This window comes from Podarcis erhardii (assembly GCF_964252035.2).
Source record: "Podarcis erhardii genome assembly, chromosome: 6".
In the NCBI taxonomy this organism is placed as follows: Eukaryota; Metazoa; Chordata; class Lepidosauria; order Squamata; family Lacertidae; genus Podarcis; species Podarcis erhardii.
The window spans coordinates 75,903,055-75,917,546 of NC_138510.1; the positions used below are offsets into that span (position 1 = coordinate 75,903,055).

Genomic DNA, 14,492 nt, shown 5'->3' on the forward strand with positions numbered 1-14,492 from the left:
CACGCAATTTGGGTTTATATAACACACACACACACACACACACAGAGAGAGAGAGAGAGAGAGAGAGAGAGAGATTCCACACCCTTTTCAAATTTCAGCCCATATGCATTGATGTTTGGGTAGGGCACGTATGCCTGGTAGACAGAGCAGAAAAGTGAGTCTGGCTCCTTCACTGTGCCAGACTGGGTTCTCGAGGGTAAAAGGGGGTGCTACAGGGCGCGATAGCCCCCCAAAACCCCTCTGGAGGGAAACCAGAGGGTCAGGATCCCAGCGAAGCCATTTGCAGATCGCCCAGCTGCCAGGTAACTCCATAATAGGAGCGAAGAGAGCGGCGGGCGGAGAAAGCAGGCACTGGGAAGCCATTGTCTCACCCTCGAGAACGCAGCCCCAGGCTTGCAGGGCGAGTGACCAATTCTCAAAAGCAATCAATCAGAGCCTAATTTGGATTACAATTGGAGTATGAAAGAAAGGCTTTGAAAAAAAAGAAGGAGATAAAAAAGAGGTCAGTTTAGACTGCAATCGGAGGGGAACGCAAGACTACGAGCGGAGTGTGGAGCGGAGGTTGGTAAAATGGCAAGCGGTTTGAACTTCTCCCTCTTAGAGAACTTGTTAAAAGTGAGATAAATTGTTGCAAAAGTAACAAAAAGTAGCAGAAAAAGAGGATAACTAAAAGGGGGAGCAGAGGGTAACTATTTTGTGACTTTAAAAGGTCTTTGATACAATGAACGGTCTGAGCGAAGTAAGAAAGAAAGAAAGTCACTTCTTGGTACTTTCGGTTTTGGGAAAAAAACTGCGCAACGAAATAGAACTTTTGTTTCTCCATTTTATGTTGAAGGAAGTCATCCAGCGACAAAAAAATATAATAAAGGGATGGAAAGACAATATTAAACAGTAAAAAGTTTTCTTATATGATTGGATACATCTGTATTTAATTTAATTTAATTCGAACGTTTAAATATAAAAGGAAAGAAAAAGAGACAATGTTGGAATGAGGCTATCTACCCAAGTTGTTTTTGCTTTGTGTGTGTGTGTGTGTGTGTGTGTGTGAGTCCGCGGAATGAACTGAGAAAGAACAGCTTAGCTGTCTGTCTTCAGTACTATACTTTTATTTGGAGCTAAGGAAAATTGGAGCTGAATTAATCACTCCTCCGTGTTTCATTTTTATTTTTATTTTTCATTTCCCATTATTGGATTAGTCTGGACTGTCAAACTAAAGATCACTCTTCTTTTTCTCTTCTCCCTCTGTTTTTACATCTGAACTTAAAAATATTACCGTTTTCACATTTGAACTCAAAAATATCACTCCAAAATAAGGAGACTGGCAGCCTTTACAATTATTTGTGGTCAGACTCCTTTAGATATTTCTTTTTTATTTCCTACCTCTGGATATACTTGGTGCCCCTTGGACATTTCTGGATATAATTGGAACACCTATCAGCATTTTTAATAACTTTGGCCACATAATTGGATTATAATTTTGGGAATACAATATATAACCATTGGGTTACAAAAATTTAGACAGTACAGCAGCATTATTTGGAGGGCATTTCTTCAATAAGAAGTCGGTATGGATATAGCCTAAGTGGTGGCAAGAAGAAAGAAGAAAGGAAATTAATTTCTTTTTTGCAGTGGGAGATTGATCTCTCAAAAGTGTGAATCTTAAAAATTTATTGGTGTTTCCCCCTATAGGTATATATTTGTGAAAACTATTTTGGGAAAAATTGATATACATAAATTGATTAATATTTAGGTTTAAGTGCATGAGAATTGGGAAGGGTAAAAATTCTTTTTTTTTCGACGCCTTTTTTTGAAAAGAAGTGATTTAATGATTTATATCAAGATTGAATACTGATTGTTATTGATCGTATATATACTGATTGTCTTTGACTGTATATCATATCAGGTGTTCGGAAATTAATTACAATGTCTCATACACAAAAGAAAGGGGGGGAGGAACACCGGTAGAGAGGAGAGGATCAAAACAAGAAGAGGACTTTAAAGGAGAGATTTTGAAAATGTTTGCAGAGATCAATTCCAATATTAAGCAGAGTGGAAAAAAAATAGAAGCAAAATTAGAGCAAATGGATAAGAGAATGGGCCAAATGGACAAAAAAATTGATGTTACAGTTAATGAACTGAAAGGGCAATTGAAGGATGTGAGTAAGAGGACACAGAATTTGGAAGAGGGGTTGAAAAAGACAAGATTGGAAATGAGGGAAGTGAAGAAGGAGGAAGAAAAAATAAGGATGGGAATGTCGGAAATTAATAAAACACAAGAGGAAGTCTGGGATGCGATTTCTATGAATGAACTCAGGCAGAGAGAAGTGAACTTAAGATTGAGGATAGTTCCAGAGGTGCAAGGAGAAAATATTAAAGAAAAGTTAATAAAAGAGATTGCACAATGGATGGAGATGAATATAGATGAGGTGGCAAGATCGGTGCAAAGTGCTTTCCGAATGAAGATAAGATTGGCTAAGGCAAGAAAATTCCCAGGGGACTGCCTGATTACCTTTAAGGACAGAGAGATGAGAAATTTGATACTCCAGAAAAATAGAGAGAACAGGCTGAACATTGAAGGAAACTATATAATCATTTTTAAAGACATCCCGATCAGGTTACTTAAATGGAGAGACCCATATAAACCAACAGTTCAGATTTTAGGAAAAATAATATAGAATTCAGATGGGAATACCCGGAAGGAATCTCTTTTATTTACAAAAGTAAAAGACATAGACTTACGAGCCCGGAAGAAATAGGAAAATATTTAAGAAAATATAAAGAGCTGTGAAGTGATGAGGAAGAAACAAGAGAAGTGGAACCAGGAATGGAGGCGGCAGGAGGAGTGGACCCGGATGAATTAGAGGAAGAAAGAAAGAGGGAAGAAGAAGAGAAAGAAGAAGAAGAAGAAGAAGAAGAAGAAGAAGAAGAAGAAGAAGAAGAGGAGGAAGAAGAAGTAGACAAATTATAAAATTTGTAATAAAGAATTCAAAATGGCAAAAATGGAATTAAAGTTATGGACTTGGAATATTAATGGGATTAACAATAAAAAAAACGAAATAAAGTTGAACAACATCTAAAAAAGAAAAAATTGGGTATCATTTGTCTACAAGAAACTCATGTGGCAAGAAGACATAAAAAAAATAATTAATAAAAGATTGGGAAATGAATTTATATCTTCGGATAGGAGTAAAAAAAGGAGTAGTTTTGTACATCAGAAAAAAAATTGAAACTCAACAAAATTTTAAAGATGAAGAAGGCAGAGTTATGGCAGTTCAAATTAACTGTTTGAATATATGGGTCAGAAAATTATAATAATGGGAGACCTGAATGGAGTGGTGTCAATGGAAATGGACAGACTGAGAACAACAGAGGGTGAGCAAATATGGGAAATTACCTAAGACTTTTTTCTCAATGACTAAGAATTGTAATTTGATTGACATTTGGAGACTTAGACACCCACTGGAGAAACAATTCACGTTTTATGCAGAACCAAACCAATCCATGTCAAGAATAGACCAGGTGTGGGTCTCAAATGAATTAACCCCAAGAATCTCGAAAATTGAAATTCAACCAAGAGTGATTTCGGACCATAGTGCAATAAAATTTGAATTAAAAGGTTTTGAAGAAAGAACGTTTAGATGGAGAATAAACGACTATCTTCTAGATGGTCAGAAAGTAGTAGAAAATGCTCAAAAGAACCTGTCGGAATATTTTGTAAATAACTGTAATAAGGGAACAAAAATGAGTACAGTCTGGGACGCCAGCAAAGCTGTGGTTAGGGGCTTTTTCATTCAACAAAATGCCCTGAAAAATAAAAATAGGGAAAAGAATAAAAAGGAATTATTGAGACAAATAATGGAGAATGAACAAAAATTGATAAAAAACCAAATAACGAAAAGATAAGACAAAACATAAAGACTCTTGCAATGATAATAAATAAGGAAGTAGAAGGGAATATAAAAAGAATGAAACAAAGAAATTTTGAATTTGCGAATAAATCAGGAAAATGTCTTGCGTGGCAGATAAAGAAAAGAAAAGAGCAGAATACAGTAAACAAAATCATCATTGAAGGTATGGAAATAGAAGACCCGAAATAAATTAGAAAACGATTCTTAGACTTTTATAAACAACTGTACAAAAATAAAGAAAAGAATAATATGAGGAAGATAGAAAGATTCTTAAAGGAAAAAGAAGTGCAGAAGATCCCGACGGAGAAAAAAGATAACTTGAATGCCCCAATTGAAATTGAAGAAATTAAAGAGGCAATAAGCAAATTGAAAAAGGGGAAAGCCCCAGGACCAGATGGATTCACAGCTAGATACTATAAGGAAATGAGAAGCACCCTACTTGTACCACTGAAAGAAGTTGTAAACAATATCTTGAAAAATACTGGAAACTTGGAAAGAAGCCTTTATTACACTTATCCCAAAACAAGAATCGGACTTAACGCAAGTTAAAAATTATAGGCCTATTTCGATGTTGAACACTGACTATAAAATCTTTGCAAGTATATTAGCAAAGAGAATGAAAAACGTACTGCAAGATCTTATACATAAGGATCAGGCAGGTTTCCTTCCTGGCAGACAGATGAAAGATAATATAATAAATATGATAGAATATCTGAATGCCAGGAATGAGAAACAAGCTATGTTAATCTTTGTGGATGCGGAAAAGGCCTTTGACAATATATCATGGAACTTTATGTTAAAAAATTTGGAACATATGGACGTAGGTACGGAATTTTTTAATGGACTAAAGGCAATATATACAGAGCAAAAAGCGAAGTTGATAGTAAACAATTATACAACGGAAGACATTAAAATAACAAAGGGTACAAGACAAGGATGCCCATTATCACCATTATTATTTATCTTGGTGCTGGAGGTTTTGCTAAAATCAATAAGAAAAGATGAAGAAATAAAAGGGGTGTCTGTAGGGAAAAATGAGTATAAAGTCAAAGCATTTGCGGACGATCTTGTAATGATGGTAGAAGAGCCAACGGGAAGTGTTAAAAGAATTCTAGAAGAAATAGAACAATTTGGTCAAGTTGCAGGTTTTTATTTAAACAAAAGAAAGACTAAAATTATTGCGAAAAATATGGACCAAGAATTAATAGAGGAAATGCAACAAAGTACAGGGCTGGAAGTGGTGAACAAAGTGAAATATTTAGGAGTATGGTTAACCCCCAAGAATATTGATTTGTTTCAAAATAACTATGTACCTGTTTGGAATGGGATAAAAAGGGATCTGGAGGTGTGGGGAAGATTGAAGCTATCTTTTTGGGGAAGGATATCTACGATAAAGATGAGTGTGCTGCCAAGGATGTTATTTCTATTCCAATCACTACTGATAATTAAAGGGGCATCAATTTTCAAAGAATGGCAAAAAATAGTTTCAAGATACATCTGGCAGGGCAAAAAGCCAAGGATTCAGTTTAAGTTATTAACAGATGCGAGAGAAAGAGGTGGCTTCGCCCTGCCAGACTTGAAACTATATTATGAAGCATCATGCCTCTGTTGGTTAAAGGAATGGATTAAATTAGTGAATGGAGAGTTGTTAGATTTAGAAGGATTTGATAATAGATTCGGGTGGCATGCATATCTGTGGTATGAAAAGAAAAAAAAATCATAAAGGCTTTGAAAACCACATCTTCCAAAGATCATTGATAGAGGTGTGGGAGAGGTATAAAAATTTGTTGGAACCAAGACTCCCCCATTGGCTTTCACCATTTGAAGTGATGAGTGTGAAAAAGATAAACATGAGGGGGAGGTGGATAACTTATGGAGAATTGATAGTAAGAGGGGGGGGGAATGGAAAATGAAAACTTATGAAGAGGTGAAAGAATTTGTTTATGATTGGTTGCACTACTACCAGATTAGTGAAATGTTTAAAAAAGACTGTAAAATGTGTGGATATGAAGGGAAAGAATCAAAATTCCAAATAGAGGTATTGAATAATGAGTATAAAAATTTGTCTAAAATGTATAGAATGTTGTTGGAATGGCATACAAAAGATGAAGAGGTGAAATCAGTAATGATACATTGGGCCAGAAACTTTATACAATATGATGATTGGACAAAATTATGGAATGAAAGGTTAAAATTTACGGCGTGTACCGCGTTGAAGGAAAATGTAATGAAAATGGTATATAGATGGTACATAACACCAGTTAAATTAGCTAAAATGTATAAAACATGTAATAAGTGTTGGAAATGTAAAGAAAAAGAAGGAACTTTCTATCATATGTGGTGGGAGTGCAAAAAGGTGAAAGGCTTCTGGGAAATGATATATAAGGAATTGAAAAAGATGTTGAGATATACATTTGTTAGAAAACCAGAAGCCTTCTTACTAGGATTGGTAGGTAATGAAATTAATAGAAAAGATTGTAAACTTTTCCAATACGCTGTAACAGCTGCAAGAATACTTCTGGCGCAAAGATGGAAGCAGGAAGAAATTCCAACAGTGGAAGAATGGAGAATGAAACTGACTGAATATGCGGAATTGGATAAACTGACTGGGAAGATTCGATATCAGAAAGACCAAAAGTTTATCGAGGACTGGGGAAAATTTACAGATTATCTGAAAAGCATATGTGATGCACAGACAACGCTTGTTGGTTTTGAAGAGTCTCTGTGAAAAATTAAGATATATTGTAAAAAAGAAAGTAGGAGAAAGGAAGAGGAATGGTTAAAGGCAATAATAAGTTCAGAAATGCGTTAACAATAGAAATTTTAACCAAAGATTGGCAGAGAAACTGAGGGAAGTCAAAAATTGATGAATGTGAGAGTTAATGTGAGTTGATTGTATAAAAATGTTTGGAAAATGAATAAAAAATTATTATAAAAAAAAGAAATATAGGAAAATGCATTTATCAAAAGGGAAAAGAGAAGAAAAGTACACTTGAACACGTCCTGCCAGTTTCCCCCCCACGTAATATCATGAGAAAAACTTATCTTTTGGTATAAGCGCTTTTCATATGAGAATAGACAGTGGCTTGTAAATAAGCCTCTTAGAAAGGAAATGAATAGCTTCTACTGTTATGAACACCCTAGATGCACAATAGATTGAAAGTACCGTATAGGGTTTCTTTTCCATCACTGCTGATGTCACATGAACATATAAATGTGAAATGAGAGGCCAGTTTTGAAATATTTTGTTTCCAGTAGAAGACACTATTTTCATCGTACATATATCATTGATTTTGAAAGTGAATACTAGATGAACCAACACCTTAAAATTAGTTATCTTAGTTAAAAATATTCAAAGCATTGCGTCTCCTGTATCACTTCCACGTTTTTTGAAACTCAGCTTTTTCAGATTTCACAGAAAATCATCTTCATGGCAGGAAGGGTTGGAGGTGGGTCGGGGTAAGGCGTTTTGAGATGGAACACTTCAGGCTGCTTTGGATTATGGTAGGTTCCTCAAGGTCTTTTGTTGCTATGGGGCACTCTGTGGGGCCACAGTCTCTTGCTCCAAAGAGGTCACTCCTCAGACTAGCTCGGAATGGGATGCACATACCTTCCTTACCCAAAGACTTTGATGAAATTTGCCTCCTCTCTCCCCAAACCACTGGAATGCCCCTGCCCACAATATTCACCACTGTAAATGGGGTGGCAAATTCTGAAGGACCCTTTTTAATTTAGCCCTGTGCAAATTTAAGCATGCTTTCTATCCCTGATATTGGGAACTGCAAGCCCACTGTTTTGGAAAAGAGGCTTTGCCGACTACTAAATACTTACGAAATAACATTCCATCTGTTCTCTAACTCTAGAAGGGCCTTCACATAAAAAATGCAGCATTATAAAAGGATATTGTTTGCATAATTGACATTTTGTTCCTCTCGTGTGTTTTTCAAGGTTGAATAAAATGCAGCACGCAGCAGTGATTGATCATGTTTAATCAAGGAAACATTTGTGGTGGTTAGCAAAACCAAAAAACCAAGAAAGGTTAACTTTTTGTACATGGATAGCAGATGCTAGTAACATGTTTTGCATATCTACATTAATTTTTTTCAAGGCAGGCCTGTTTTGCTTAGTGTGCCTGTTTTAACCCAACCACCCAACCCATTGATTTTTGTCTCCACAAATCTAATGTTTCCAAAAAGTGCCTTGGCTGACATCCTAAGCACACTGCGCATGGCAGCACAACTTCTGGTGCAGCTCACTCCAACTCTGGACTCCCATACAAAGATGTGGTAATCGCACTCTGCAACCCCTTGGCACCCAAGTATGCCAAGAGGAGAGGAGTCACTGGATCCCTCTCTCAGAGATGAAGGTGGATATTAATACATTAATATCAGGGAATTCAATGCATCATGCATAGGGCTTCCATGTGTATTCAGACCTGCTTTACTTCAGCCAGGTGATCACACCATGTGTCCTCAGGCCATAGCCAAGTGAAGGGAACACCTGTGTGCATTGCAATGCACTCAGCACTATACACATCTGACTGAATGCCCAAATGGGAGATACAGAAAAAGGGGGGGGGGAAATCTCTCAGTAGTTCCTGCTTGTCTGCACTGTGCAGATGGTTCAGTTCTGGGATTGAAATGCTACAGGTTACCTATGAAAGCCTTAAGCAAGACAAATTCCATGCTCAGATCTAATGGTGAGCGGCCTTTCTCTTGTAGGGCAAATAGCTTTAACCATTTGGTCCAAATCCACCTCCTGTGCAACTCTGCTTAGCCTGTAGATGTGTGTGAGAGAGGAGGAAGTATCCCTTTTTTCATCATGGGAACACCAGTTCACGTGTAGGCTGAGCTGCATGATGAGCACTTTTCCACAGTCCAGTCTCAGGATGCACTGTTCATTTCTGTGCACAGGGCCTATGTGGATCATGTGGATTCTTTTGTTATTGTTTTAAATCTGCCTTTCCAATATGTGTTTGTCAAGGGAGTTGCTACAGTTAATAACACACACAAAAACCCCCTGCAACAGTAGGATAAAAGCAAACCAAAATGGCACAGAATAACATGATATAACAAAAGTGCCTCACTGGAATATGCAGGCAATTAAAAGCGCCTAAAGAGGGTGAAGGTTACTTCCTACTCTAGTGCTACTAGTAGAGATTTCATTTACTTCACATTGTAATGGGAACTTGATTCATGCATTCTGAAACTGGAACAACCATCTAAAAAAATCCACACCTCTCTGAATTTTGTGATATATATCTCCACACACACCCAAAAAGTGTACAAAAGTGCATATATTAGGGGAAGAGTGCATAAATGATGTATATATTTACGTATTATATTACAGAAAAATTATTTGCAAAAAATTGTGAATATTAGAAGAACTACAAAACGCTGGCAATTATTTTTGACTTTTGTTTTTTTTAAAGAAGGCACAAAATGATGGAGAAACATGGTAAGCCAATAAGGCAGAGTCTGGTCATTGGACCTGAGCATTTCTTGTCTGCCGACTGAAGGGAAAAGCTGACTGTGTCTAGTGTTTGTAGCTCAATTGGCTGCAGAGCAAACCCTCCTTCCCCCCTTCTTTTTCATACTGTTTTGAGTTAATTTTGTCTTAACCATGTTTTTCTTCCTGTGCATGCTGCATTTGTCTTTGCTATGGTTTCCCAATGGTTGCCATATTTGGAGCCAGTAAGGAATTTTTGCAAACAGATTGGGCCCATTGGGTGGTTTTGCTTTCCTCATAGCAAAATGTCACAACTCTTTGGGTGTGGAATTTTAGTCATCTAGGTTTGCGTAAAGTGATGCATCACCCCCAACCTAAAGCAAATGTGAACTCAGGGTACCCGATTAGAGGGATCTAGATGGAAGTAGCCTGAGTGTCGCTACCTTGGTAGATTAGTGTCTTGGGGAGGCCACAATCCTTGGCACAACCCTGTTCTAAATTTCAGCCCTCCAGTAGCCAATGCATGAGCCAAAGTCCACTTTCATCTGTAATCAATAAAGTTGTGGCCATTTTTTATCCCAGATCAAGCCTTGTCAAGTTTGTTCCTTTACAACATAGCTACTACCTTTGCAAAGGGGTTTAGGGTGCTGTGACTGGGCCAAAGTGCATTTTTAAAAAGCCACTGATTAGCCTTAGCTTGTCCTGTCCCGTCCCCCTGCCACCCTATATTTCTTGCTAATGAGACCCCTCCTTTGCAGGGCCATCATGCAGCCAGATTCTTTAATGCAAGAACCTGGATAAAAGTCTCCAATGAAGATCTCTGGACAGTTATGAACAGAAGGGAGGGGGGATTTCTTCCGGTAACTTGGCCACAATTCATTTAAGGCTTTACATCAGGCTTTGCCAACCTGGTGTTCTCCAGATGGCTTGGACTACAACTCCTATCAGCCTCAGCCAGGGCTGATAGGATTGGATAGACCAAAACTTCAGCAAAGCATGAGCTAAGTGAAGGCTGTTTTAAAGGTTTTTAGCACCCAGACTGCCAACCTAGCAGTTCGAAAGCATGCCAAAAAGGGCAAGCAGATAAATAGGTACCACTCCAGCAGGAAGGTAAACGGTGTTTCCATGCGCTGCTATGGTTTTGGTGTTCCGTTGCATCAGAAGCGGCTTAGTCATGCTGGCCACATGATTCGGAAAAACTGTCTGTGGACAAACGCCGGCTCCCTCGGCCTGTAAAGCGAGATGAGCACCGCAACCCCAGAGTCGTCTGTGACTGGACTTAACTGTCAGGGGTCCTTTACCTTTACCTTTTAGCACCCCTTTGAATTGGGCCTAGACTAGAAGCTTTTTTGGGTGTCTGTAAAAAATAGGACAGTTAACAGATAGTACATTAAGAATAAAGTTATTTGAAAATTAGGACACTCTCTTAACTGAACACATGTCAGTAATCCAATTAAGCATCTCTCCCCACAACCCGCCACCGCCTACCTTCCTTTGAAAGAAGGGGTTTTGGACAGCACTGTCAGTCACAATTATCTCCATATGGAAAGTTTAAGCCTAATGTTTGAGATAATTTTGCTATAAAACGGAAATCTGCATCTCTCTCATATACACACAATGAAGCTGCAGAAGATACCGCCTTTTGTTGCTTTCAGATAATAACATAGTCTGGCACCACCACAGTTTCTTCCAGCAAATAAACTATAGTAGATGACAGATTTATTAGTTATTGTGCCTCACTCAATTTGAGACAAATATTGGGGGTGCAGCGGCAGAAGATATGCATGTTGTGGCAAGAACAGAGTCCCACGACACCGTGAAGATTAAGGATTTTATTGTGGCATAATTGTAGGCACATCACTTTGCTCTTTGTGTGAGCTGTTATCCTTAGCTGATAAGTATATATGTGCGTGAATGTATCATATTCAGATACCTATCAACTGAGGATAACAGTTCTTGCATATAATAGGCTGGCCCCAAACCAAAGATGCCCAAGGTAAGGAACATCAATGGCACCCTCCCTCCAGCCATTTAATTTTTAACACCTTATTTTTGATTGAATTGTAGCCTGTGCCATTGTTTTGAATACACAGTGTGCATGCATGATTCATCCCTGCCACGTAAGATGATAAATTTGCATGGATGCATCTGACTGCAGTCGCTCTTGTGCATGCCATTTATTAAAGCCCATACAAAGAATAATTTTAAAGAAGTTAACAGTATTGGCCACCTACAGTATGTCAGTACCACCAGCTTTACAAAGTGAAGATGAATTGCTTGTGCAAATTGCTTCCAGCTACTCAATAGTTGACAGAGTGGATTGTTGAGGGACATTTTGGGGCAGGTGCCTCCTGAGCTTGACACTTGGAGAGTTGATTGTGTCATCTACCCCTAAATCTATTGATATGTGAGTGTGAATTCATATATACAACCATATGAGGGGGGGGGAGAGTTGTAATCAGTGGGACCGTGCAAGGAGTGGTTGAAATCTGTCGCATTTCTGTGCAGAGACTGGATGTTTACAAGATAAGAATGTGACCCATTCGAAACGCCAGTTACTGCTGGTAACTGCTTGTCTGACTCTGCGAATTTGCACCTATAGAGATGAAGTTGCTGGGTTTTTGAGTTGCCGTCAATTTCCTTTGTATCTCCCTAATGTCAACTTTTGGAAACCTGTGTGCTTGTGCATATTTAGAGACTCTTTGCACATTACATTATTTCCTTACATGGAGATGATTTCTAAGGAGGAATACTCCACTGTATTGGAGAGAAAATTCTCATACAAATCTTCCTGTCTCCAGCTTGCTTGCAAAAATTCAATTTAATTTTCTGTTAGTTTTATCTTATTTATTTACTTGTCTCCAACATTCCCGATATAGGACTGCCAAATTTAAGGTTTTGTGTGTGTTTGTGTGTTTTGGTGTTTTTTTAAGATAGCTGTTAAGATATTGAATTTGGCACGTTTACATTTAACAGAATTCCAACGGAAAAGGCCAAAGAGTTGAGGAATTGTTGGGGAGAGGGTGTTAAATAGCCATCTGATTTCAGGTTGGTTGTGCTGGAAGATTGTTACTTGCCCCACAGTGCCTCCCAATCCCATTCATGCCCAACATTCGTTGTCTTTTATCACCATGAGTTTTTTAAAATAAATAAATCCCCAAGACTGCTGTATTGCAGTTATAACAACAAAATAGGATCAGAAGAGGGTTAGAAGCAGAAACATTGCAATATATGCAGAAGGAATTATTCAGGAATGCAGCATTGTATAAACCAATACTTATCTTTTCAGATTGTCATCGCCAGTATCATGTGCAGCTATAATAAAGACGATTGGACTGAACTTTCCAAAGTGGCTGAGGTAATGGCCTCTTAATATGCTTTCTCATCCTATTCCCTCTCCCTCCCTTCCTCTCTCTTACCGTTTTCACTTTTTTATTCCATGAGAGAGATTGCGAAAGAAAGGAAATTCCAACCAAAAAACCGAGAGCTTAAGACATATCCATTATTGCTTGTTTCTTCTGTGTTTTCATTAAAATGATAGAAATGTAAATTAAATGACTCTATTGCATAGAAGCGGTCCCCTGGACTTTGCATTCTACCTGAAAATTCTTTAGCCTTTGAATCTCTACACTTTTTATTTGCATTTTAAGCAACCCGCATATTATGACGGATGCCCTGATAAAATTTAATTCTACCTTTGAGAACCTAACTTGATCTTACCTTGCCTTCAGGCACTCTAGTTTGACAGCACCAGAAGAAATTTTGAATATAAAACTCTTGAATATTTAAAGTATAAAAGGCTCATTTAATGCTGTTCTGCTTCTAATACAGATTTGCAAAAGGGAGAAAAAAAGTGGCGGCGGCACAAAAGCTATTGTACATAATGGCAGTTTGTTGGTTTTCCTATAAAATAAATACCTACTTGTACAAATGAAAAGATCTTGGTCAAGCACCTGGAATTTTAGCACTCTCTCTCTTCCTCTCTCTCTCTCTCTCTCTCTCTCGCTTTAAAGCAAGGTTTATCAAGGTTATGCAAGAAATACTTTATTAAGGCAGTAATATATAGGCTGAAAGATGCATTGCGTGCATCAGTGTGTGTGCTGAAATTATAAATGAAGCTGCAAATCTGTCTACCCTTTCCCAGAACTCTAGATATTCAAGTGGTAATTTTTTTTCCTGGACTGTTTCACTGCAGACTACAGGTGGGGTTTGCACACTTGAATACATCTATGGGGAGTGTGGAGGGAGCTTTCCTGTACATCAAAAGGTAGTGTGGGGAGGAGGACTCAGGCTTAGTCTTCCCCTTGATGTTCTCCCCCCTCCACCATGAGTAGGTAGGATTAAAAAACAAACAAACCACAGAGGAGCATCAAAATACAGACTCTGCCATCTGCAGTGTCAAATGATACGGGACAGGAAAAATGTTGCCGTTTGATTCTGCTGAATGTACCGTTTTAATCTTGCACAGTAATGAAACTGCAGGTCCTTGGAGAAATAAAGTGAAATATTAGGACCTAATCCAAATCTACAAGTGTGCAGCTGTTGGAGAAATTTAAAAGGTGTTCCTAGACTGGCGTTATCCCTCCCAGAAATCCCAAAATAAAAGGATGCAGGCTCCAAGTAAAAAGATGGCCCTTAATTGGATAGGGACGGCCTCGAAAACGAGGAGGAGGCTGCTAAGAGCATAATCCAAAGCAATGTTTCTTATATACACACATCGTTTCATTTTATCAATCAAAGGATCGCAGTGATCTTAACAGTTGCAATCCAATGTCACCATCCTGAACCAATCAAAACCATGTAGCTCTTCAGATCAGCCTTCGTCATAATATCATGTAATTACATATAATCATTTTTTTCAATATATTTCTTTATGAGGGCTTTGACTAATTTTCGTTCGCATTAACTGCCCCCCAATATCGTCTTTCATCTGTCTACAAAACAATTCAAGATTAACCACTATTGCCATGCCTAGCCCATTCTCTTTTCCTGCATCAATGGCCACCATTGAGTCTAATAGTTTATATTGTTTTCGGTGTTGCAAAAGGAACATGTGCTATATGCAGTACCTGGAAACAACTAGCAGGCAGGAAAAGGCCCTTTCAGTTTAGCTATGCTATAGGCTCAAAAGAAAAT

The 14,492-nt window shown here is 38.1% G+C and overlaps 1 protein-coding gene across 5 annotated transcripts in view; it reads left to right on the forward strand.

Moving 5' to 3' along the window:
• Positions 1 to 14,492, forward strand: part of DPYD (dihydropyrimidine dehydrogenase) — a 514,189-nt gene that overhangs the window by 357,170 nt on the left and 142,527 nt on the right. For 4 of the 5 annotated variants that reach the window (XM_081865765.1, XM_081865766.1, XM_081865768.1 and 1 more), the window contains one exon: positions 12,646 to 12,714. In XM_081865765.1, the coding sequence (XP_081721891.1) occupies positions 12,646 to 12,714 (69 nt within the window). Of the gene's footprint in view, positions 1 to 6,412; positions 6,635 to 12,645; positions 12,715 to 14,492 lie in introns of those variants that run through there. The other variant, XM_081865769.1, reaches the window with a different exon arrangement.